The sequence below is a fragment of the Rhinolophus sinicus genome, chromosome 16, assembly GCF_057876585.1.
Source record: "Rhinolophus sinicus isolate RSI-liver-muscle chromosome 16, RSI-T2T, whole genome shotgun sequence".
NCBI classification, from domain to species: domain Eukaryota; kingdom Metazoa; phylum Chordata; class Mammalia; order Chiroptera; family Rhinolophidae; genus Rhinolophus; species Rhinolophus sinicus.
This window is the reverse complement of record NC_142516.1, coordinates 32,875,835-32,903,444: the sequence shown is the minus strand read 5'-3', so window position 1 is coordinate 32,903,444 and position 27,610 is coordinate 32,875,835. Positions and strand designations below refer to the sequence as shown.

The window sequence follows — 27,610 nt, the reverse complement described above, 5'->3', positions numbered from 1 at the left end:
TTTACTACAATTAGAAGAATGAGCATACGGGAGAGGAGGAGAACCAAAAGAAAAAAAAAAAAAAAGAATGAGCGTGTATCCCAGACCTATGCCAATCAGTGGATGGTGTATTCCTGGCTAGAGTGATTGGTTCAAAAGTGGAGATGGGATCTCTGCAGGTTCAGTCAAAATCAAGTCCTAGTCTCTGGTTGTTAGATGCCTGGGGATAAGGTGCTCTGTCTTTCTCTCTGGAAGTGAAAGTATGTGGCCCTGGGAGCAGTGGCAGCCATTTAGCATTCACAAGAGACAGTGCTCTGGAGTGAAACTAATACCATAGAAGGGAGACCAAAAGAGATGGCAAAGAAACTGGATCCTTATACGTCCCAGAGCTACTGGAGTAAAAAGACCCTAAGGCCTGACTGTCCTCTGCGCTTTCTAGTTATATGAATTAATGACTTCCTTAAATGCATAAGCCAGTATAAGTGAGGTTTTATTTTACTTGCAACATAAGGAATCTGGATATATCTTCTAAGGCAGCAAGGAAGAGCTGGCTCTACAATGGAATACCTCAGGCCTGTGCGTAAGGTAATGAGTGGGTATGGTCTACCATCATCATTAAACCAGACACATCAAGAGGCCTGTAGTGAATCTATCAAAGACTCTAAGATTATCTTTCTCCCTTAAGATATTGATTAAAGTTAAGAATGGAATTCCACTTAATAGCCAAAAAAAAGGAGGGGAAAAAAAGATTTTGTCCAAAAAATTTTTTTCTTACTCTATACTTCACCCCGTTTCCAAATTTTTACAGAAGGATTGGAGGAAAACTGCTCACCAATGCCCATGATGGCTCATAAAACAATTCTGTTAGGCTTCTAGAATAAAAGGATCTAACTTTCAGAGCCATTATGCCATTCCTGAACGTACTTCCCAGGATCTAGGCCCTGAGCTCACCCCAGAAATATTCCTAATGGACAGCCCACAATAAACTGCTAGATTTTAAAATCTTATTAGCAAAATTTCTATCACTTTTTATGCAAAGGTACAGAAATAATTTGGGGCCGGCCCGGTGGCTCAGGCAGTTGGGGCTCCGTGCTCCTAACTCCAAAGGCTGCCAGTTCGATTCCCACATGGTCCAGTCCACATGGGCCAGTGGGCTCTCAACCACAAGGTTGCCGGTTCGACTCCCGCAAGGGATGGTGGGCTGCACACCCTGCAACTAAGATTGAACAGGGCACCTTGAGCTGAGCTGCCTCCGGAATGGCTCAGTTGGTTGGAGCGCATCCTCTCAATCACAAGGTTGCCAGTTCGATTCCTCAACTCCCACAAGGGATGGTGGGCTGTGCCCCCTGCAACTAGCAACGGCAACTGGACCTGGAGCTGAGCTGCGCCCTCCACAACTAAGACTGAAAGGATAACAACTTGAAGCTGAACTGCACCCTCCACAACTAAGATTGAAAGGACAACAACTTGACTTGGAAAAAAGGCCTGGAAGTACACACTGTTCCCCAATAAAGTCCTGTTCCCCTTCCCCAATAAAATCTTTAAAAAAAAAAAAAAAAGAATTAATTTGAAGATCCTTAAACTTTGGTTTCTAGTTTAAGAGGTAGACTGAGCATACAAGTCGTATATACTTTTACCTACCTTTGTCAAAGCCCCACTATTATTATAGAAAATATGTTTTATTTAAAAAAATGACAGGATAAAATCAAAACAGCTCTAAACAAACAAGAAAGGGAGCCACCAGTAGATTAGAACATTTCAGAAATCTAAGAAATGAGGAAACAAAGAGATGTTAGCCAATTAACAAGAGAAAAAAAACAAAAACCCCACACTCAAGACACTTGCAGAGTAAGTCTGGGTATTCTCTAGTGAGCCCGAGAGAAACTTCAAATCTAGGAGTTGGCATATTCCCATCCCCTTGGCTACAATTAAAGAATGCAAACCTACAGGGCAATATACACGGACTAACAATTAAGTTCATGAACTTGTTGCAATGATGTTGCTAATATTTTTTTTTATATCAGAGGGATTATTCATTATGAATTTGTACCAATTGGACAAACAGTTAACCAAGTTGACTACTATTTGGAAGTGCTGAAAAAGCTGCGTGAAAAAGTTAGACTACTGGAAGGAACTTTTCGCCCACAGCTCATGGCTCTTGCATCATGACAACACACTAGCTCACACAGCACTGTCTGTGAGAGAGTTTTTAGCCAGTAAATAAATAACTGTATTGGAACACCCTCCCTACCATGTTTCCCTGAAAATAAGACCTAGCTGGACAATCAGCTCTAATGTGTCTTTTGGAGCAAAAATTAATATAAGACTCAGTCTTATTTTACTTTAATATAAGACCGGTTCTTATATAAGACTGGGTAGAATATAATATAATAAATATAATATAATATAATAAATATAATATAACATAATATAATATACCGGGTCTTGTATTAATTTTTGCTCCAAAAGACACATTAGAGCTGATTGTCCGGCTAGGTCTTATTTTCGGGGAAACAGGGTACTCACCTAATCTGGCCTCCAATGATTTCTTTACCTGAAGATAAAGGAAATATTGAAAGGAAGACATTTCGATGACATTCAGGACATCAAGGGTAATACGATGACAGCTCTGATGGCTATTCCAGAAAAAGAGTTCCAAAATTGCTTTGAGGGGTGGACTAGGTGCTGGCTGGCGTTGGTGCATAGCTCCCCAAGGGGAGTATTTCAAAGGTGAGCGTAGTGATATTCAGCAATGGGTATGTAGTACTTTTTCTAGGATGAATTTGCAAACTTAATTGTCCAACCTCATATCTGGGTCATTTATTAAAGAACTACAAAGGGGTGGCTGGTTATCTCAGTTAGTTAGAGCGTGGTGCTAACAACACCAAGGTTGTGGGTTCGATCCCCGCATGGGCCATTGTGAGCTGTGCCCTCCTTAAAAAAAAAGAAAAAGAACTACATTCACCAACAGCTGGATAATCTGACTGTCCCTTCACACACACAAACAAACCACACACATAGCACAACAGTGGCTTTTATTCTCATGCCAACTGTTCTTTAAAGGAAGTGGCCTCCTGACTGGAAAGGGCTCCTGATAAGGATACGGGGGCTTGGAAGAGAGGCTGTGATTAAGCTAACTTAAGGCTTCAAAACCAACACCGAGAGGATAAAAAAGAAAGCCAGCTCTTAGCCAAAGCAACCCCAGAGTGGTACCCTCCTTCATTTGGCAGCTGTGGCATGACTGAACCCCCAAAACTTAACATTCTCTGAATTGTGGCACACCCGCAAGTCCCTTTTTGTTGGAATAGTCCACAAGACGGTGGCCGGCCTAAGCCCACTTAGTGGCCTCTCCAGTTACGCTACTCAATACTCTAGTGCCCCTCTCCACTGTGTGTGTGTATGTGGGGGCTGGCCCACCCGTGCTCTCCCTACTGAACTGGAGGGGCTCTTCCACCTCGACCCTCCAGTCCCCATCTCAGTGCTTGCCTGGACCTGTGGAACTTGTACCTTCTTTTGGACAGCTCTGTAGGAGCTTGAAAACTTTGCTGGGGGCTGGTCTATTTCACTGACTTGGTTTCCCCAGTCTTCCACCATGGTCAGTCTCAACTCACTCCTCTCCAGCTGGTGTGGCTGCTCCCAACACAGCTCAGGTCTGGTTAATTCTATTATGACAACCTTTTATCCTTCCCCTTCCCCTACTTCCTCTCTCCTCCCTGTTCTCTCAGTCAGTTGATACCTTCACAACTTCGCTGCCTCCTACTCAGTTAAAGTCATCTGTTTCAACCTAAATAAAACTTTATGTCAGAAAAATACAACAGGGATTTAAAATGAGAGTTACTGGGCACATTTCAAAATTACTATATTATGTTGCAAGGGTAATAGTTTTAAGCCATATAAGAGTTAAACTCTCTAAGGCGGCTGGTTGGCTCAGTTAGAGGGCAGTGCTCATAACACCCAGGTCGCTGGTTCGATTCCCACATGGGCCAGTGAGCTGCGCCCTCCACAACTAGATTGAAAAAACAAACAAACAACAACTTGACTTGGAGCTGATGGGTCCTGGAAAAAACACACTGTTCCCCAATATTCCCCCCCCAAAAAAAAACAAAGAGTTCAACTCTCATTGAGTTTAACCTAAGACTATTGAGAGGAAAAACAAGAGAACATGGGAAACATTATTTATAGTTCTTCCAGTGTAATAATAGATTAAAAGAAGGGATTTAAGTACATGTTGGTTTCCTGACTTCCTGAAGTTATGACCTTTTTCATATACCAAAATATAAGGGATAATCTTTGGATAAATAGGATATTGATCACTTAAAAAAATACTAATGGAAAGCTAATTTACATTTTTCTCTAGCGGAACTGACAGTTTAAAAAATATGTAACTGATTCAAGAGACTCACAAAAGGGCATTAATGTACCAAAGACTCATTAAATCCTATGATTCAGGGGGACTCTGGCTTAAAACAATGATGAATAGATTCAGTTTCCCAATCATATCCAGTACCTTTTTCTTCTATTCAGGAGGTCATAGAGCTGTCCACAGTAGATTTCATAGAAGCTGATCCACACAAAGAGGGGCCTTCTTGGCTGGGACACTTCTAGTTGCCTAAAGATATCTTTGGCAGCCAGAGCATATAGTCCTGGGTTCTGGTGAGTTCCTATCATGGTGTAGGTCTTTCCAGCACCGGTCTGTCCATACGCAAAGCAAGTGGCATTGCCTCTGAGGGAAGAATAATTTGTATCATTTATACATGTTAAGAGAAATGCTAATCTGCACATAGATTTTTATGACAAAAGTCAGGTAGAAAAAGAATCCTTGACAAAATTCATGCAGTCCTTTAAGGAGAAAAGGGCTTTACATTATAAAAACCCAGGAAGGAAGAGGAAAAACATTCTCAAAGCAGTACACGAGTTTTCTTACAGGAATTTGTTATGTAACTGGTAAGACCATAAGGTAACTTTGGAAGATACAGAAACCAAGACTCCTACTAAGTGCTTTAGAGGATCCTAGAGAAGATTTTGTATTAATCCTGAAAGACGTTTGGTGAAACAATAGAGAATTAAATGTAACAAATAATAGAGGATATGATAAACATGATGGTAGTGACCACTCATATGAATATTAAGGAAACTTAGAGGTGAAATCAATGTAAGCAAAATACTTGAGGAAGGACTCATAAAAGAGCTTCTCCTAGGGCCTCACTTTTCACTTTCATCAATAAATTACTGGGTGACTTGATTTTTAAGATTCTCTTTCTAGACCTGATGTCCTGTGATTTTAAGTGAGAATCACTATTTTTGCATGCGGATAAATGTGTGCACATACTCTGTATGAGTGTGAAGAACTGCAAATAAGAGATGGGAGAGGAGAGGTGGAAGACCAACCTACAGATCACAGGATGTTTTAAGAGGAAATGGAGGCCAAGATTACCTGAGTATTCTGGGGCCCAACTATGTTCACTTTCTAAGTAGAAAGTGAATATGATGTTAGGTAGTAAATAGCTATTATAGACCCTTGAACAGGAATCACATGGATTAATGGTAAAAGTAACTACTTGGAGCAATAGAAAAAGTCTATGTACGGACACAGGGGTAAAAGGAGGCTGGAGGTAGGCAGACAGACGAATACACAGAAAGGGACCGGAAGCCAGATAGAAAACAAAGAGTGATATGACTAGAGCAAAGCAACCATAGAAGTGTGAGAATCAAGAGATGGTAACTAATCAGATTTAAGCTGCTTGAAGCAGAGACCAGTTACTTCTTACCTTTTAAACCGTGGCTCCCAACAGTGTAGGTACTTGAATACACTGGCAGAGGTAGTTAGGAAAAGGATTACAGAAGGAAAATTTGAACACACTAAAAAAGATTTAGCAGAATGAGAGTAAAGAATATCATCTACCTTATCTTCTGAACATTTCAGTGATGAGCTTTTAAAAAATTATATGGGCATGAGAATCTCTATAACACTTTACAGAATTTATAGTTAAGTAGTACTTAACTTGCAACTCTGTTATCTTTTATTGGTAATGTTTTAACATTCAATTTCTATCTTATTTTAGAAGCATACTCTTTCACAAAGCACTCTCTAGATTTGGTGTGTAAGAAACTGAACCTGAAAGATATATCACCCTTTTTAGCCTGCTCATACTAATAATTGTAAAAGATTTAAATAACTTCCACAAAACAATTTAAAAGACAACACAAAAAACGGGCAAGTGAAGATATCTGAATGGCCAATAAGCATGTGAAAAGATGTTCAGTATTATCAGGCATTAGGGAACTTCAAATTAAAAACACAATGAGATATAGTTCCATATCCATTAGATTGGCTACAATAAAAAAGGCTGACAATGCCAAATATGGTGAGGATGCAGAACTGCAATTCTCATGCACTGCTGTTAGGAGTAGAAAACAGTGAATGGAAGAACCTGAGACTGGCTTTTGATATTATGAAAGTGACACACGGCAGAGAGCACAGCCTCATAGAGGATTTGATCCTACTCTTAGAAGAATGCGACACCAAGATAAGAGCATCCTAAGTGAGCCCAGTTGGAAAGATGGCTTATGCCTCGACTGAATACCTTACTGAGATCACACCCTCTACACTTGGTTTGCTGTGCGACCATCAGTTAAAAATGCTGTTCTGTGTTTATGTAGGTAAATAGTCAGACATACAATTTGCCAACAATAAGAATCATTAGTTGTAGAGAAGCACGATTATAACAAATATTTAAAAATGTAGTTGAAAATGCAAAAAAACAACAACAGTGCATGGAAAACTGCTTGATACCTTCTAATAAATGTACACCTGTGCAATGGCCCAGCAATTCCATTTCTAGGCTTTAATCGAAGATAAATGAAAACATGTCCACAAAAAGACTTGCATAAGAATGTTTATACACAGCTTTATTCATACTAGTCCAAAACTGGAAACAACCCAAATGTCAATCAACAGAATGAATAAACAAATTGTGGTATATTCACAGAAGGGAATACCAGCAATAAAAACTACAGGTACATACAGTAAGTACTAATATCAAAAAACAGAAACTCATAGACACAGACAATGGTTTGGTGGTTGCCAGAGGGTAAGGGGGTTGGGGGGTGGGGGGTGGGAGATGAGGGTAAGGGGGATCGAATATATGGTGATGGAAGGAGAACTGACTCTGGGTGATGAACACACAATGGGATTTATAGATGATGTAATACAGAATTGTACACCTGAAATCTATGTAATTTTACTAACAATTGTCACCCCAATAAATTTAATAAAATAAAATTAAAAAAAAACACATTATGCTAAGCAAAAGAAGCCAGGCATGAAAGAATATATATTGTAATGATTCTATTTCTATGACATTCTAGAACAAGCAAAACTTATCTATAGTGACAGGAAGCAGGTCAGTGGTTATATAAAACCTGGAGATGATGGTAGGGAATTAACTAAAAAGGGACACTAGAGAACTTTCTGCGGTGGTGGAAACATTCTGTATCTTGTTCCAGGTATTGGTTAGCTGGATGTATACAACTATCAAAACTCATGAAACCTGAACAGTTCTTAAGATCTGTGCATTTTATTGTATGTAAATTACACCTCAATGTTTAAAAAGTTATCTTAAAAAATAAAAGTCAAAATACTCTGGAATCAGCAACTATAGCAGGTTTGGCATTTCCTACGTGTACATGTCTACATTTTAAATATTCAACAGACGCCCATACTACCTTTTCTGTCCTATTTAATGTTTACTAAGTGTGAATAATTACTTCAAAATTTTAAAAACATAGCTATGAAAAGCAGATAAGTGATAGTCACTAGTCTGTCCTACTCCAATGAAAAAATTAACAGGACGATAGCCAGAACATATAATTCCTATTATCAAAAGTTCAAACTAACTGCAACCACTTAAACCCTTTCATTCTGAGGACTTTGATGAACTTGTCAGCTTATATTTTTCCACTACACAGAGAATCAATATCATCAGTATACAAGGAAATTTTGCTGAAAATTTCTAAATGCTTGGTAAATTCTATACATAGAGAAACGGAATTTTTCAGAAGAGACCAATTTAAATTCATTAGCTCAAAACTCAAACTCATGTTTAATTCAAAAGAACTGAAGAGCACGAGTGATATTTATTTTTAAAAGACTTATGGAAAATAGAAAATAAAAAGCAAGAAAAGCAAATAATTACTATCATACCCATTGAAAATATGCTGAATGAGTGGGTGAGTAGTCTTCATGTATACATCCCGATTGGTGCACGCCTCACCGAAAACTTCATCAAAATAAAAGACATGCTGAAAAAGAAATTTGACTTTTATAGAAAGAGGCATTTTCTGCATATTCTTCACCATTATTCTAGATAACACGTGATAAAGGTGCAAATACATTTTCAATAGTAACTGACCAGGACAAACAAAAAAATAAGCAATCAGTAACTGTCAAATGACAGGGCCTTCTTTTACTTGAGATCTCTGTAGACATATTCTTATAAAAACCAAGGTACACAATTTTTGTTCTCTCTTAAGCAAATTGATGAATATAAGAGTGAGCTAATCCTCCTTAGGTCCAGGAGAGGAACTGAATTCTATGGAGGTGATCCTCACAGCCTAGCTAGGGCTAACATATTTTAAATTTGGGGGGAATTCCTCATTCCATAGGTTATACAGCTTAACTTTTCCATTCCATAAGCATTTATTGCTCAGCTGGCAGGATGTATATTGCAGTATGCACTTCAAGGAGCCCAAAGATACAGACATTACCCTACCATTATTCTACCCCACCCCCTAAAGATGTTAATCCAAACAAGTATACAAATGACTGTGAGGCAGAAAAAACTTGGGAGATTAAGTACATGCGGAATTCAAAGGGGAAACATAGTCCCTCTGATTGGGAAAGACTATATGAGAAAATGACTGTACTGAGAATGGCCATGGGGGAAGAAGAGGAATTTGAGAGGCAGAGATGGAGGCAGGGAAGGTATTGCAAGCACAGGGGAAACATGAGCAGAGTCCACACAGGAAAACACGAAGAATGTTTAGGGAACAGGGAGGATTCAGTGTGGTTGAAATGCAGGATTTTGTAGGTAGAAAAGTGAAACAGAAGGCTAGAACGAGTTAGGACTGTGTTGTAGGGGTCTTAGGACATCGGCCTTAAGGGAGGGGTTTATGTAATTCAATAAACAGTGAGAAGACAATAAAAATAACTATGGAAAGAAGAGGGATGATCTGAACCATTTTATTGGAAGATGAATCTGGCTTCACACTGTAAATGGACTGGCAAGAAGGACACTAGTAATTCAGTAGTGAGGTAAAGAGGGTCTAAATTAGAGGATGATAATGGAAATAAAGAGGAGATAGACGCATGAGAAATTTAGCAACTGACTGGATGTGGGGAGCTGGGGAAAGAAAGTTGACTCTTAAATGAAAAACCATGGTAACCTGGAAGAGAAGAGATAGGAGACCCCATTCAATTGGGTCTGGTAAACATTAGTTCAGCAGCCATGATCATTTAGAGCAGGGGTGTCAAAACTGCAGCCCTCAGGGTAACTGCAGTCCTCAATCTATTGTTAATTGGCCCGCAGCAAATTCCAAAAATATATTTAGTTTACTTAAATAAACCAGGTGAGGCAATACATACTTCACCTAGAGTTAGTGGCCCAGCTGTTTGTGTATTTACTGCATATGGCCCTTGGTAAAAAGTGTTGAAAAAAGTTTTGACACCCCTGATTTAGAGACTTACCATGTTGGCAGCTCAACTACATCTGAGTAAGAAATCCTAATAATTTCAAGCCTGACTGTAGCATTATAATGGCAGTCTATATACAATAAATGAGAGATGAGGTCCTATTTTCTGCTACCTTTTGGACGTACTCTAAATATCCAGTTAAGGAAAAATTGAATGGGCAAATCCAGAAAAGTGAACTTGGGCCAATTTATTGTGGGTCACTCTATTCCATGTTCGATTTTGTTTTGTGTACCATTACATTAGAATGGAAATGCGTTAGGTCATCTGAGAAGAAATTGGGGCCACAAAGTCAAATTTATCAGTTAGAAAAAAAAATCTCTAAATGTTAGAAGATGAGAAAATAATGAATCTGTGCAGCATGATAAAGAGATCTGTGAATTTTTAGTGCTTTGAATAATGTGGTATGACTTCAAAAACAGTAAAATTTTATAACTGTTGAAGCTGGGTGATAGGTACATGGGAGTTCATTATACTTTTCATTAAGCTTGAAAATGGCAATAAAGAATAAAATATATTTCTAAAATCTGGCTTTAATGAACATGATTTATATAATATCTAACTCATAACTGTTCTTCAATCAAAGAGACAAATCCATTCATTGATCAACTATCACTGTAGGTTTTAATAGTTAAGTATGAGATAAAAAACAAAACATATTATACACACACACGTGTGTGCGCACATATATGTATATGTATGTGTGTGTATATATATGCATTTCTCAGGCAAGCAAGAAAAAATGAACAGAAGTAAATATGGGAATATATTTTTTTGGTTTTATTTCATTGAGTATATGGCTATTCTTCCTTTCCTTCTATAAGTATTAGTGAATAACTTTAGCTCAAGTAAACACCTTAGAAAACAATTAAAGGGATTAGTTAATATCTTTCATTCAAACAGAATTTTGGTATCAATTTTTCCAGTAGTTTTGTAAGTATCTTTTATGAAAGAAATGTGAATATGCAAGCTTATTATAATAAAGTCCCTTGCATCACATATACTTTCATTTGATCATACTTTATCAATGAAGTTGGAGTAACACTCACTTTAGCCTTGATATGATCAGAGTTCCATAGTTTATTTTTTAAATAAGTTTTTTCAGATTGTAAAATATGTACTTATAGACTATCTCTGGAAAGATACACTTGAAACAGGTAATACTGGTTGCCTTCGAGGAGGAAATGGGATGAGAGAGACATTTTCACTGCATACCCTTTTGTACCTTTTGATTTTGAAAGAGTTAAATCTAGTTTTTCAGCTATCATCAATAAAACAACAAACAACAAGTGTTGGTGTGGATTTACAGAAAAGGGAATCCTTGTGCACTGTTGGTGGGATTACAAATTGATGCAGCCACTATGGAAAACAGTATGGAGATGCCTCAAAAACTTAAAAAAGGCTACCACATGACCCAGAAATCCTACTTCTGGGTATTTACCCGAAGAAATCCAAAACACTAATTCAAAAAGATATATGCATCCCTATATTCAATGCAGCATTATTTACATAGCCTAAGTGTCCATCAATAGACAACTGGATAAAGAAGATGTGGTACATATATACAATGGAATATTTATTACTCAGCCATAAAAAGAATGAAATCTTACCATTTACAACAACATAGATGAACCTAGAGGGTATTATGCTAAGAGAAATAGTCAGGCAAATATCATATTTCAATTATATGTGGAATCTAAAAAACAAAATTAACAAAGAGAAACAGACTCACAGATTCAGAGAACAAACTGATGGTTACCGGATGGGAGTGGAGCTGGGGGCTGGGTGAAAATGGTGAAGCGATTAAGAAGTACAAATTGGCAGTTATAATATAGTCACAGGGATGTAAAGTACAGCATAGGGAATATAGTCAATAATATTATAATAACAATGTATAGTGCCAGGTGAGTACTAGACTAATTGGGGGATAGCTTTATAAATTACACAAATGTCTAACCACTATGCTATACACCTGAAACTAATAAAAATATTGAATGTCAACTGCAATTTAAAATTTTTTTAAATAAATATGAAAGTTTTTACTTCTTTATATAAAAGTTAACAACAGTTGATTGTAGAACATTTTAAAAACATGGAAAATAGAGAAAATCAAATTATCTGTAAATCTTACTACTCAGAGATAGCCATTGTTGACTTTTGATATATTTCAGTAACATGTTTTTCCTCTAATATTTTTTCTTTATTCAAGAAATTGGAATAAAATATACAGGTCTGTTTCCTAGTTTTTTCACTTATTACACTGTTATGATAAAATTTAATGGTAAGTAGGACAGCACATTACATGTATGTGATCATATATACTATGTAACAAAAGACTTGAAAGGATATTCAATTAAATGAACACATAAACATATTGTTTGAACTCCTAAATAAGTTTAAAAATAAAACCCAAAGAATTTAGGATCAATATTTATTTGCTACAAACTTCCCTTTTCTTCTTTCTACTTAAGGAAGGAAAAAGTGGGGGGAGCCCTCTCAACACTTTTATATTACAACATTGATAGGTAAGGACTTTGACCTATGAGCGCAGAGGTCCAAAGTTCAAACAGCAGAGAAAATGCTATGGAAACTATGGGTATTCAATAAGTATTGACCAATGGTAATAACAAAGAAGTTAAGGTTATTGTGTTTTGGGATAATGGAAAAATACAAAAGATACGATGGGGGCCTCCTTAAGGGAATTACTGTGACAGAAGCATCATTAAGGCAGTCTTGGGTAGACGGTGATTGGATAGGGCAATTACTATGGCTGTAAGTAGCCATGGAACTAGGTATCATTACAACTGATTGTTCGTTTGGACCGTATTCAAAATAAATACCTCCCACCTACACCTAATAGATTGTGCATTGATCAGCAATCGATAAGGCTGTTAAACTGATTGGGTTGGTTATACAGTGGCCTAGTAATTTAGTGCCCATAGAAAGACTCAGTGGATTTTTTTTGAATGCTACTGTGAAATCGTTTTGGTAACCAAAGAAAAAGAACAATGAAAGTGTCAAAGGGGGGAAAGTGTTAGTTTGACTTCGGTGTGAAAGGATTTATTCCAGTAGAGTTAAGATGGTAGCTAGTTAAGGTGAGTTGCTAGCACACCAGATTACTCACCACTTTTTTTTTTTTCTCTCTACCAGTCACTGGGTTTTGAGGCAAGAGAGTGTCAGAGAGAGAAAAAAAAATAACTATAATGTGAACATTTTAGGGAGTCAGATTCAGAGTAAGAGAAACTTTTCTTTCTTTTTTTTTTTAAACTTTTATTTATTTTAAGTGTGTTTTTTCCAGGACCCATCAGCTCCAAGTGAAGTAGTTGTTTCAATGTAGTTGTGGAGGGCGCAGCTCACAGTAGCCCATGCGGGGATCGAACCAGCAACCTTGTTAAGAGCACGGCGCTCTAAACAACTGAGCTACCCAGCCGCCCTGAGTAAGAGAAACTTTCATTCCCAAATCTTAACACCTGGTGGATCATCCCCAGTTTTAGATTATTCAGAATTGCTTTACAATTTTATGAGTACCTAAGATACAGTATCTTCCATCTATGGGGTTTGCTATTATACTTCCATATGAGACTGAAGAGTTATTGTAAGGATACCTATCAGCTTAGAATAAATTCATTTCACTACCAAACCCTTTCTCCTCAGACTCTTACAATCGTTCTGGCAGGGAGTCAACACTTTTTATGTGTCTGAGTTACTAGTGTTTTATTTAAACCCTTACATGTTAGATGTGAAATCATATCCCTGGATTATATTCACCCACTGCAATCTACCCTGTACAAAGTGGCCTGCTCAAGAGCCCAATTTTCACCAAATTAAGTCTCAGCCCAAAGACAGTTGAGAGTAAACATAAGCAGTTGGCTGGCAATCTGGGGCCTTGTTGCTTGAAAATATATCTCCCATCATTCAACTCCGGACTCACATTCAACAGAGTGGGAAGTTCACACTGAGAGAAACGGACAAGAATTGAGACCGTGTGACCGTCGCATTCAGTCACTTCGGGGCATGCACTCAGTAACTGGTCCTGTCTATCACTAATTCATTATTTACATTCTTATCTCCTCATTCCCCCCCTTTTTTGCTGAATATGTACAACTAAATTCATGTAAAGTGTGTTAAGTGAATGTATGCTGCAACCCTATTGCACTAGAGTAGAGGAATTAGGTTTTTGTATCCCCCATTGCAATATATATTTTTAAAAACTAAAGCCCAGGATATCAATGATTTAATGCAACGTCACACCAGGGATGAATGCCAACACCCAAACTAGAAAATGGATTTCAGAATCTGTATGCTGCCACTCAAACAAAAAGCAAGAATTTGATATACTTGATAATAGTAATTCCAAACACAAAAAGCACCATACCTGCAGAATATATTGTGTGAGATCAACAGCTTCTTTCTTCTCATGGACAAGTAGAGTTTCTTCGTTTTCTATAGTAATAATATTAATTTCTCCACGACGTATCTCCTTCATGCCCAGAGGGCGTTTTCGAACGCAAACTCTGATTTTCTCCATCTCAGTCCAAGGATTCTCTTTCTCTGAAGTGTTCTGTCTGATGTATGTTAATAAGTGAGCTTTAATTTTTACTAATAGTATGAGGCTACTTAAGAGATCAAAGTATCAGTACATTTTGTTATAAATCTGGTCTGTGTATATACAAAGAGTGCCCAAAAAAATGTATACACATTTTAAGAAAGGAAAAAACTATTACAATTGTAATACTCAATATATATTGGTAACAAAAGATTACTACAAGTCACGTTTGATTTCTGTAATTACAAGAGGTGCTCAAAACAGGTACCATCAGCGTCCAGAGACTACTGATTACTGCGAACTACTGCTTGAGCAACACTGCCAATCTCTTAAAATAGGTATACATTTTTATGGCATCCCCCGGTATATATAAAGTTGCATATTAAAGTTTTGACACTGAGAAAGTTATCAGCTAAATCCTCCTGATTACTTCTATCTCCATCCCTGCTCCACTCTACCCTTTGTCCTGACCAAAACAAACAAACAAAAACCCACTCCCAAACCCAGAGTTGCATTAGCTTCAAGAGTGTGTTTGGCTTCCACATGTGGTTTTCCAAGTCTTTTAACAATGGATTGATAAATGCTCTTTCTTTACTTTACATCCCCAAAACTCAGGTTGGTCAACCCTCAAAAATCTAACGCACTACACTCCTACCACCCTCCAAAGCTTTTACAATACCCAAACCCATGTCTCTTGCTTCCTTTCAGTCCAATTTTCCTTGTACATTTACTGTTTTGATTATTCAATCTAATTACTTTTTTTATTTTTATGCTACCTGAGTTTACTAAATACCTTGAATCAGGTGGTAGGTTTCAGTGTACTCTCCCCCTGTTCCTCACAGGTATATTCTGCCTACGTCTTGTTCTTGTACTTCTTCTTTTTGCTCACCCTGTTATGTACGTATTTGTTAGAATACAATTCTATATTTCTTCTTCCTAGGACAATTTTATGACTGGTTCTGTCCACCACTTGTTCACCTTTCTATTCAGATGCATTTCTTCTCTGGTTCTGATTTCAGTAAACTCATTAATGTTAATATCCAGAATATATGAGGCAAATATTCCTTGGGTTAGGGATACAAAATTCATCAGGTTTACTTGCTGAGCCTAATGGTGGTCTATATGTACTCCATATATCTAAGAACTGACCACATTCCTATATAGAAATTTCTCTTAAGCTAGTTAAGAAAATAGGATTCTTGAAAGCAGCAGGATCAATGCCTTTAGTCCATATACTAAGAATGTCTTAGCAAGACAAATTATTCCCTTCCTTTACACTTCAGAATTTGATTAAGAGCCCCTAAAAAGCCTTTTATAATAGATTTTACACAGGATATTTCACTATATAATTGTTTCATATCAATTTCAATTTTCTGAGCCCTCCAACTGGCTAGAAAGTAATTTTTTGCCAGGATGTAAATCAGTAAAAAGTAGCAAATAAAATTTCTAATATAATGTATACAGGACTACTCAAGGCTTTTAAGGTACATTTTGTTTTTTTAATCAACATACAGCACTTTTTAAAAAGTACCATTTTGAGGTTAAGTGTGGCAAAATTTTGATAATCATTAAAGGTGGGTGATGGGCATATGGGATTCATTGTTCTATTCTCTCTTCTTTTGCTTAAGTTACATTTTTTTCAAGATAAAGCAAAATTTTAATGCATCATTTTAACAAGTGCTTTGTGTCAAAATCTCTAGTAGTCGGTGAATATTAATAACCTAATTGTATAAAGCTAATCAAAGAGGACAGAAAACGTCCTTTTCAAAGTTGACCAGCGACGACAGTTTTCAAGTTCAAGAGACAAAAAGGCACTGGTTTTAATGCTCAGTCTTCCTTAGAAGAAATAAACTACATCTGTCTGACATGCAAAAAGTAGAGACAGCTGAAGTTAGGTCTACTCAAGTCTTAAATAAGTCAGGTCAACCAGTTCTCTAAATGCCTTAGATTTTTATTAAAATTCTGAGGCAAGCAATTTATTTTGAACTTATCTGAGTTGAGGCATCCAAAGAGAATGCTCTTTGGATAGGATGACCCCCTAACAGCAAGCCTTAAGTAGGTAAGGGAGTTTCTCAGGGTTCTGAAATCCTAACTCCCATTAGGAAACGGATGAGAAAACAGTATTAAGGATTATTGGGGGAAATGTACTTTCATATCTCTATTTCTCTAATACACAAAGTCCCTGACTTACAATGGTTCAACTTATGATTTTGTGACTTTATGATGGGGCAAAAGAGATACACATTCAGTAGAAACCACACTTCCAATTTTCATGTTTTCCCACACTCGTGATATGCGGTAAAATCCTCTGTCACGACACTGGACAGTGGCCGTGAGCAGCAGCTCCCAGTCACTCAAATGATCAGAAGGGTGAACAAATGATACTCTAGAGTGTACTGTGTTGCCAGTGTTTTTTGAATATTGTGTTGTGAGCATATTTAAGGTAGGCTAAGCTAAGCTATGATGTTTGGTAGGTTAGGTGTATTAAATGAATTTTCAACTTACAATGTTTTCAATTTACGATGGGCGGGACATAATTCCATCGTAAATTGAGGAGTATCTGTATAGTAAAAAATGAAAAGAGTGAGATAATGATATAAAAGTTGAGAAAGCTCAATCCAACAGCTTTTGCTCTGGGTTTGTCATGAATTAACCTCTATAATAGCATTTATCTCACCATGTGGTGTTTATCTGTTTTCTCACTCACCCTGCCCCCTAAGAGACTCAGAATCTCCAGATATTCTAATTATCTTTGTATCTAGAATTGAGCCTAGCAGAGGTGGTACTTAAAATTTGCCAAATAAATAAAAGCAATATTTAAACTAAAATATCCATTCTATCCAAATAATGTAAAAAGCTATCTTTATTCTATTTATAAATAATACTAATTTAGATTTTTATGTGTTGTTCAATAAGAGACTGTCATATTCAAGACAACATTTGCTCTTTAACCATGGGGTTAACCAATATGATAGCAACAATCCTGGCTTTGATGGTCATGGGACAATCTAGTCCTCTCACAATTAAAAGAAAACAGTACTATATGCTGTGCTCTGCTAAACCAACCCCCTCCCCCCAAAGTTTCAGAAACACTTTAAAATTCACTTATGTATTTCAAATTACTAAAGGTACTTTTATCTTTAAAATTGGGCCTTCTATTTTTTTGGAATAAAAGAACTGGTTTAGTTATGAGATCCTCTGAAACCTTAGCTAATGTAAGACCAGGTGTAAATATCTTGTTTTAAGGTATAAATAATAAACTTTTTTAAAAATGTGGCTTATGAATATATTTTGTTTCTCCAAAAGTCACCGTCTAAAACTTTTAAAGTAATAAAACAAGCAATGCGTTATTAAAAAAAAACCATATTCTACTATACCAGTGTTAGTATCAGGTATTACTCAATATTTCACCTCTTAGGGACCTTATTTCAAATTGTAACTTGAAGCACTAGGGAAAAAGAACTTATTGTCACCCTCTCAAACCCTAAACTCTATAAAAGTGACTTACTGTTTGCAATCACCAAAATCATCTATTCTTCCAGGGCTGGAATTGTAGAAGGCACTCAAAATCAGGACCATATTTCAATGTGTGCAGGTAAACCAACTGTTCCAAAGACCTACTTAATTCAACAACACGATCTTTGTTTTTAACTAAGATTTATGTCTCCTGGTTTGTTTAAATGAATGTGATATCTAAAAAAAAATCCTGTAGATTGTATACTTTTCTTTTTCCACTGCAGAAGGCTAGTTCACTATTTTACCTTCATGGATGCAATACATGTATCCTGTTACACTCTAATAAATAATAGAAATAGGTCTGCTATAGAAATAACAGCACATCCTAGCAAAAGCAGCTGTTTGATGTACATGAACAATATCATCTTTCTCCCATCTGGAAAGTCCCAATTCCTCATTAATTTCCCCCCATCAAGGTATTTCTATTATCGATGCAGAAGCTGTTCACTATCATTTTCTATAAATGAGAAGTAGGTTGTTCTCCTCTGGTCATGAAGCGGACTGCTCTTGCCTGAAGCGACCCTCCCTCAAAAAAAAAAAAAAAAAGGTAAAAATAAATTATTACCTGATACCAGAATGAGGAATTCCATAGTTATACCCTGAAACATGAGAAACTCTTTGAATAATGGGAATATCACAATCCCCCAATATTGGAGAAAAGTGATTTGATGAAAAGAGTGAAGTGTTAGTTTCTGTTTGCACATAGGAATCAGCAGCTGTGGCATTCAGAATTCTTGTTTTTGTATCGTACTGGGAATCATCTGGTAGCACGTGCTCCAGCACTTTTAGGTAACTAGACTTCTGCTCATTTGTAGAAAAATCTGGGATATTGCACACTTCAAACCCACAGTTGCTGGTAGTTCTGTCTTTGATGTCAGAAGGAGAATCAAAATGCAGTTGCCTGCGAGGTCCAGATCTGGGTTCCAGAGGCTTGATGTCCAGGCTGCTTGTCTGAAGAGGATGCTCTGGGCTACTCACTGCTTTGTCTTCTTCCTGCATAATCTTAATGATTTTGATAAGTTGGAAGAGACGTTTGCGGTCGTTCATGTCACGGATACCCAATTTGGAGTAGTCCTTCATTGTAACTTTAGCTAATTCATCTACTTTCTCAAGGCCAAGGGCAGTAAAATGAGGATAATACTGTGCAAGTTCAGCTTCACAAAGACATTCATACAACCAGGATGTCATTTTCCTGAATAGGTTTCTATAAACTCTGAAGAGGAAAAAAAAGTCAATCAACTGAAATACATATACTACAATTATTCCTCTAAAAATGAAAAACACAAAACAAACATGCAGAAAAATCCATTCTAGCATGCCAAGTTTTCAATAAATATATTTTTCTTCTAAGATGAAAAGCATAGTGCATAAACAAAGATGCTTATGATGCATTTGTAGTAACATCTAATTTGTTCATCTGCTTAATAAAAACTTTCAATTGTATATACACACACACACACACACACACACACACACACACAGCTACATGCACACACACTTAACACAAGTCACGTACTTATTTCTAGGGAGCTCCTTCCAACCTTGCAATGCCTACTTAACACATGCCACAAACTACTGAAACCTTGCTCCTAACCACTGACTAGAGCAGGACTAATTTTAGATGTTCATGTTAACATCAAGGCATGTTGCACAACTGTTTCCCATGATTAATGAACAAAGGCTAAGAACTCTTTTAGAATGGAAAGCAGAATTAAACAGCAAACCACAGAGGATTATAAACTAATACAACTCAGAGAAAAAATCTCATTGTATCTGTTGAGTATTGGTAAAAGTTAGTTGTATAAAAAGGTAAATCCCAACTCTACTACTTAAAAAAAAAAAAAAAGGTAGAAACGTCATTAATTCAGAATCTACTGATTCACAATTGCAGATAATTCTGAAAGGTAGGTGGTTGGAGATGTCTATCTGTACAGAATATGAATAAAACAATTTACCTGGGAAATACTATGGTCAAGATTTTAAATGGTTGCACATTCAAATGGTTAATATGCCAAGATATTTAATAAAATACTAACTAATGATGTGGTAATAACATATACTCCTGGTTTGTTATTAAGGTCAGCACCCTGAGGAGTCCTCCATACTGTTAAGTTCAAGTTCATGAGAATATTCAAAAGTAAGTAAACTTATTTTCTTTTAAAAAATTGTTTTATAATTCAGTTTTCAAAATTCAATTCATTCTTGGTAAAGCCTTTCTGTTTTTCATTTTAATTTGTATTTTGTGTACACTCTAGGAGAAACAGAGAAAGCATCAGGGCCGAGTAATAATAATTATTAAAGGACCTTGCATAATTAACTTTGGAGGAAATGCTACTTAAGCTAAAGAAAAGGCCAAAGGTGCTAAGTAACACATCCTAAAGTATCTATATTTGTGATAGATTGAAAAAACAAAAACAAAAATAAAAAACAAAAACCCCACAAATTCTTCGCAGGTCTTTCCATCAAGAGATGGAGTTTATTTCTCCTTCCATCACATCTAGGCCTTGCTTTGTGACCTGTTTTGGCCAACAGAATGTCGTGGAAATTACACTGTGATTCCCATGGTTAAGCCTCAAGAGCTCTTGCAGCTTCTACTGTCCTTTCTTTGCTGAAATGTTTTAAAATAAATCCCAGACACCATTTCATTTCACCTCTAAATTCATTTTTTAAATAGATACTTTCTCATATAACCATATGCCACTATTATACCTAATCAAGTTAATTTTTTGGTATTTTATATTCAGTCCATATTGAATTATCCCAATTACCTCAAAATTTTCTTGAAAAATATTTATCTTTATAAATTTTTATTTTTTATTTACTTTTAGTTTTTTAAGGAGGGCACAGCTCATAGTGACCCATGCGGGGATCGAACTGGCAACCTTGGTGTTATTAGCACCACACTCTAACCAACTGAGCTAATTGGCCACCATCTTTATATATTTTTAAAATATCTACCTTTAAACACATATTTTTAAAATATATTTTACAGAAATACCTATTTGTTCAAATCAAAATCCAGACAAGGTACACATCTGGTTATGACTCTTGAGTCTTTTTTATTACAAGGCAGTACCCCATCCTTCTTTTTTCCCCTTTTCTATTCGATTGACTTGTGCAGAAATCAAGTATGTCCCAAGTACGAGACATACTTATACTTAAAAAAAAAAAAAATTCATTCACTCTTCATCGGAAATTCAAATTTAACTAGGTGTCCTGTTTTGTTTTGGCTTAATGTGGCAACCCTATATCAGAATCAAGTTCCACATTTCAGGCAAAAATACTTCACAGGTGTTATCATGTACTTTACAATACATCACATCAGAATATATGCAAATGTCTACAAATTGCAGCCTGATCCCTTCATTATAAAGTTTTCTCATCAACCAACCAATTCAGTGGTTTCATCCACTGATCGCTACCTGCCTCATTAAGGATTGCAAAATGGTGATTTTTTGAATCTATCATTGTGGAATTTTTCTGTAAAGAAAATTTTTCTGTCAAAACTAGGGCTATTTGGTTATCCAAAGTAGAGTTTGTACATAAAGGCAGGCATAAAGGTATTCTTTCCTTTTAATTTCCAATGTACAGAGTAAGCAGTAGTGCCCTAATTATTTTGGATGTGTCCAATGAGTTTTTTCAGGGTTTCATTTTTGCTTTTTTTTTTTTTTGGGGGGGGGTTCAAATTCATTATGTTTTCCCCCTTCCCCTCCTTTGCCCCCCCTCCAACTCCTAGTCAAGTCGTTGTTACCCTGTCTAGTTGTAGAGGGTGCAGCTCACCCTCCCATGGGGGAATCGAACTGGCGACCTCGGTGTTAGGAATGCAACCACCTGAACCACCCGGCCGCTCTCAAATTCATTATTAACTCATAGGTTTTTAAAATGTATTTCATGTGTTCCAATCAATTGTCTTAGTCTTTGACACCTTCATCTATATTTTCTGGCCAAAACCTAAAATTGGCTTTCCTCCAAGAAATGTGTGTCTGTTTTAGAAGTAGCTGCCCATTGTCCCACATCCAGCTAAGGTTTATGCATTCCCAGCAAGAAAGGATAGAGAAAGCAGAGAGGGCCTGGGCCTCAGGGAAAGAGGGAAAGAATGAGCACAACCACACTGGCCCTTCTTTTCCCTTTGGAAATCACAAACAGCTCTACACAGACACAAACAGCTAGTCCAGAAAGGTCACTACTAACTTCATATTTGAGTTACTGAACAATTTTTCTAGCTCAATTGTCAACTTTGGTGTCAACTCCAAACCATTAGTTGTCACTTCTAGAAGGACTTATTAAAGAAAGACTTTGAAGCATTTACAACCATTAATAAAATACAGGATGAGACACTAGGGACTGAGGGGATGTCAACTCATTTGTTTTATTTCTTGTGCCCCTCCTTACACATTAGAGTTAAGAATTTAACACTGTGACTATAAGGATGTAAATGGAGTTCCTCAACATAAAGGTGATAGGATATAATAAGCACTAAGCAGAACAATCAAATGGAATACAGGGCCAAAATGTGTAGTAAATTATTTCAAATATTTTAAGAAATTAGTCTGACCTCAAATGTCCTCTACCACTACTAGTTCATAAAGATTCAGATAAAAATGACAGATGGGTAAAGGAAGAGTTAGAGGTCAAAGTTAATGACTGTTGATTTCAATTAGTGTTTGAGCATCCCTACTATCTTAGCTATAATTTTACTGGGTAACCTAGAGCAAAGAGGGCAAATACATAGCCTACAAATACGTAACACAAATACGTGTCTGTGCTGCCTTTCTCCCCTCCTGTATCCATGGAAAATAATATAAGTCTATTTAAATGTTCTTTCTTATTAAGCTCTGAAACATCGTTAGAATCCCCTTTTTTTGGGGGGGGGGGGTGTGCACAACAGTGTGCAATTACATGAGTTTTGACAGTTATATACACCTTTAAAACCACCACCACAATTAAAATACAGAATATTTCCATCACTCTCAAAAGATTCCTCACGCCTCTTTACATTCCATCCTTCCTTCTGCTCCTGGACCTAGGCAACCATTGATCTGCTTCCTGTGGTTGTATCAGTTTGCATTTTCTAAAAGTTTAATATAAATGGAATGGTACCATATATTCTCTTTTGTTATCTGGCTTTTTTCAGTTAGCATAAAGATTTTGAGATTTATTCATAATGTACATATCACACACACACACACACACACACACACACACACACACACACACACACACACTTCACTTAGGAGAAAGATCAGAATGAAATCAGTGAGTTGCCCAAGGTTAACACAGCTCTCAAGTGACAGTTCTAAGACTGGAACTTAGGTTTTCTCATGACTAGTCCCATGTTCTTTCCAATATTCCAGGCTGACTCTTTCAGAAGTAGCTGCAAATACAGCCCCACTACCAGCTCCCCTAGGTGGCCTACAATCTAACCTGCTCTGCTCAGCAGGCTGGCTGCCTCCTACAGATCTGTGCTGCGGTACTGAATCTCTCACAGCTGCCACCACCAGGAAAATGTCCTGTAAATCAGCAAAATCCAACGGGGGACAGATGGGCAGGTTTTTATATGTAGGGCCCACTCACATTCAATGCCACAAGTGTGCAGAGTTCTCCTTTGTGACAAACCCAGAGACTGCAGGGTCTCAGCTGTTTGGGATAACAATCAGAAATAGTCTTGGAAGAAATCCAGTTGGCAGAAGAAATTCAAATTTTCTTATCCTGGTGGCAGAGAAAATAAACCGGAAGAGGAATACATGCAACTTTATGTACAACTAAGGAAGTTTATTCACATTCAAGGATGTGGATAAGATTCAAGTATTTAACATGTTCCCTAAAACTCTCCATTTATCTACCTAATCTATTTAACTCTACCCACCAAAATTGCCTGAAACTGAACTTGGAATCAGGTAACTCTCATGTCATTTAGCTGTATAACCTTGGGCAAAGTCACTTAGTTTCTCTGACTTTCATTTTCCTAGCTCAAAGATGCAGTGAGATATTTATGTAAAACTAATATGAAAAACGTTTTTTAATGAAAAACTTTTAACACTATTAAAAGATGGTTTCTATTACAGTAAGTCCTCCCTTAACATCATTGATAGGTTCTGTAACTAAGCAAAATGATGTATAATAAAACCAATTTTACAATAGGCTAATTGATAAAAACAAGTTAAATTCCTCTGGTATCTCATTGTTACAATGAAACGATGTTATTCAAGGATCTGCCATATTTGACTGATGAAAAGCAGAATACATAACACAGAATCAAAAGATAAGGGATCAGAAATACTGAAGTACATGTATTATATTTGCAAGATATATTAATTATAATAACAACACTATGTGTAGGCTTCTAACTTAAAACTGTTCAATAATGACAATTGTACAAGTGTTTTTCTCTCCTTCATTGGCATAAATAGTTGACATACACGCCTGATTACTATAGATAATGTGGAGATAGTAGATGATGTTACATATCAACACTTGATACAAATGTGTCATGTGTATGTTTAGTTTTAATTTTCTTTTAATCAACTTTACTGAAATATAATTTATATGTAATAAACTAGACCCATTTTAAGTGTACAGTTATATGAGTCTTGACAAATATTTACCCACATCAATCAAAATACAATCAAGACAGTCCCAGGCCGGCCTGGTGGCTCAGGCGGTTAGAGCTCCATACTCCTAACTCCGAAGGCTGCCAGTTAGATTCCCACATGGGCCAGTGGGCTCTCAACCACAAGGTTGCCAGTTCGATTCCTCATGTCCCGCAAGGGATTGTGGGCAGCGCCCCCTGGAACTAAGATTGAACAGGGCACCTTGAGCTGAGCTGCAGCCCCAGATGGCTCAGTTGGTTGGAGCGTGGGCTCTCAACCATAAGGTTGCCGGTTCAACTACCGCAAGGGATGGTGGGCTGTGCCCCCTGCAACTAGAAACGGCAACTGGACCTGGAGCTGAGCTGTGCCCTCCACAACTAAGACTGAAAGGACAACAACTTGACTTGGAAAAAAAGTCCTGGAAGTACACACTGTTCCCCCAATAAAGTCCTGTTCCCCTTCCCCAATAAAATCTTTAAAAAAAAAAGACAGTCCCATCAATCACCTCTAAAAGTTCCTAACACCCTTTAGCGGTCAATCCTGTCCTCCACCCTTGGCCCCAGGTAATCACTGACCTGCTTTCTATCACTACACATGTGTTGTATTTTCTAGAATCTCTCACAAAATTATATAGTGTCATTGTTATTTTAAATCTGTATGATATATGGAGACTAAAGCGATTTCCCACTGTGTAAAATCCACTTTGTGTGATTTTCTTTCTTAGGCCTTTGGAAACAGTTAAAATGATCAGTCTGTTTTTCATAGCTATTTTTTCACTGACCTAAAGGACATCTGCTAGTAAAGAAATTTCTTAAATCAGTTTAATTTTTTTTATGTCAACCTGAGAAAAACAAGGAGTTAGTAAAACAAATATATTCGTACATAGAGAGTCAATGACTTGGATAAAGGATTCTTTATTTAAAAAAAAAAAAATGTTTGAAGCAATCCCATGGGTAGATAGGATGTTTTTGCTACAAGGGTTTTATCTTCTACTTTTAGGGGAAGACAATTCACTAACATGAACCCAGGAGCAGGTATTATAATTTCAAAAAACTTGAAGAAAATATCAGAATCTGCTGTCGCCTGCTTGTATAATTGTCCAGATTAATCATTTCTAATAAAAGTTTTTGATCACTATAAAAGAATTATAAAATCTAAATCTAAAACCTATATATTCCTTGCCAATCAGAAAAACTGCTTGAGTTCTAAAGCATCCAAGTTATTTTCAGTTTCTCAAATTCACGTGACATCCCAAATACTTCAATTATCAAAGAGGACCTGGGAAAAAAGGGTCAATAAATCCCTCTAGGACATCATTAAATTTTAACAACATGCCAACTTAAAGTATACAATTCAACAGTTTTAGTATATTCAGAGTTGTGCAAACATCACCACAATCCAATTTTAGAACACTTCTACCACTCCAAAAAGAAACTTTGGACCATTAAATTTTACATGTTACACTACCATCTAAAAGGGAAAATCTCTTCCCCTAAAACATTTGCTTCTATACTTATCAAAAACAAAATTAACCATGGAAGAAATTGAGAAAATGTATTGAAATTTTCTATAGAAACTTGAGCTGTGGTTAAGAGTTCTCAAGAATGCACATGGTGAATACTTTTTTAGACTCTTCAAACTGAGAATGAATATCTCAAGAGCTCTATTGGATAAATTAGTAGGGCATAATGAACACATTCTAGGTGACATGACGGCCATCATTTTGAAAAAGTAATTCAATATAAGCCTAACAATGCATAAACCAAAGCCTATTTCATTTTAAGATGCTTAGAAAACCTATCCTTATTTTAAATAAAAGAAACTTGTTAAAAAAAAAAAAAAGCTTGACTCAATTGTACGTGGATTTCACAGTATAAAATAATCTTTGTTATTTTTATAATGGTTAAACAGTTCTCTTTAAAGGTGTATTTATTTCTATTACAAAGAATACAGAGAAGAGGAAAGTAAAAGGTGGCTTTAGGTAACTTTTACAGTAGTTGAAAACATTTGTGTTCATGGCCTTTTAAAAAAAATATTCAAAATTATTACAGAAATAATTCACGTTTCCAAATTTTTAAAAATTCCATTCAACAATAAAATTTCAAATGATTTATGCTGAGCAACTCTTGAAATAACTAAAAGTTCACAAATGCCAGAAATAACCAGATCATTTGTTAGGTAATTAAAAAATACAGCCACACAGTAAACAGAACTTACATGTAACAAATCCTAGATTGAACCTAACAAACACAGCTTACAAAAGTTCTTTAAATCACCATTAAATTTTAAAATAAACATTTCTGCATGGAAAAGCTTTTTTAAAGGCACTTTTAGCAAGTTACATTTATGAAATGTAAAAGGATAGTATCTATTTCTAAATATGATTCTATTATGTTCCAGAAAAAGTTCTTTATGGCAGAGGACATACGGTTCTCTAGAAAAAGAAAACAAAGGGCCAGTTAAGTAGATTATCTTCGCTAAACCCCCAATCCATCTAGCCCCCATCTAACCACTCATAATGATCACTTTTTAAGGGATTACTAACAAAGTCATCAGGCCCACTCTACCATTAGAAATGTATACAATACAAAACCAACATTCTCCATCAATTTTCATTAAAATGTTTCTGTACCCCATGTTAAGCATAAGGTCCCTAATTAAGGACACCAGAATTCAGTCTTATCAGTGGGAGATTAAAAAATGAATAATACTGTATTTACTTTTTCCCCAACAAGGGAATTAGTTATTTCAAACTCTGGGGATTATTCTATCTATAGACTACTGATCTCAACAGAAGCAAGTGATACTTCGACAACTGCTTAAAACAACAACTGCATAGGAATGAGACTGCATGACACTTAATGGAATCCTTAAGGCTAAATGTGGATTTTAGAATACAAGTCATGGAAGTTATACCCAACAGTAGTTTTTGAGAGATTGTTTTTTTTTATAACTAAAAAAAGTTTGAAGTCTGTTTGCTGTTAAGTAGTTAATGCTGTGCAATTACTGCAATTCTTTTCAAGAGCCCCATTGGGTTGTTTCTAAGGTCCGTGAAAAGCATGGGAGGAATCACCTAAAAATAAACACAATAGAATCGTTGAACCCAATTATCTTAAAACAGTGCAAATAATACTCTCTAAATGGAGAGGTTTAATTTTGAAAGACTTCCCAGGAACAGGGAATAACGAATGATGGGTTCAATTCAATGCTTTATTTTTAAAATCTTGGTCT

The 27,610-nt window shown here is 36.4% G+C and overlaps 1 protein-coding gene and 1 non-coding gene across 5 annotated transcripts in view; one reads left to right on the top strand and one right to left on the bottom strand.

Moving 5' to 3' along the window:
- The window catches only part of KIF24 (kinesin family member 24), a 53,951-nt gene that overhangs the window by 20,059 nt on the left and 6,282 nt on the right, over window positions 1-27,610 (bottom strand). For 2 of the 4 annotated variants that reach the window (XM_088793522.1, XM_088793523.1), the window contains 5 exons: window positions 18,355-19,002; window positions 14,103-14,292; window positions 8,183-8,280; window positions 5,748-5,789; window positions 4,487-4,702 (listed from right to left, as the gene is read on the bottom strand). In XM_088793522.1, the coding sequence (XP_088649648.1) occupies window positions 4,487-4,702; window positions 5,748-5,789; window positions 8,183-8,280; window positions 14,103-14,292; window positions 18,355-19,002 (1,194 nt within the window). Of the gene's footprint in view, window positions 1-4,486; window positions 4,703-5,747; window positions 5,790-8,182; window positions 8,281-14,102; window positions 14,293-18,354; window positions 19,003-19,305; window positions 19,403-27,610 lie in introns of those variants that run through there. The other 2 variants (XM_088793524.1, XM_019734378.3) reach the window with 2 other exon arrangements.
- Window positions 2,823-2,896, top strand: TRNAV-AAC (transfer RNA valine (anticodon AAC)). The gene has a single exon. It is a non-coding gene; the product is annotated as a tRNA-Val (tRNA).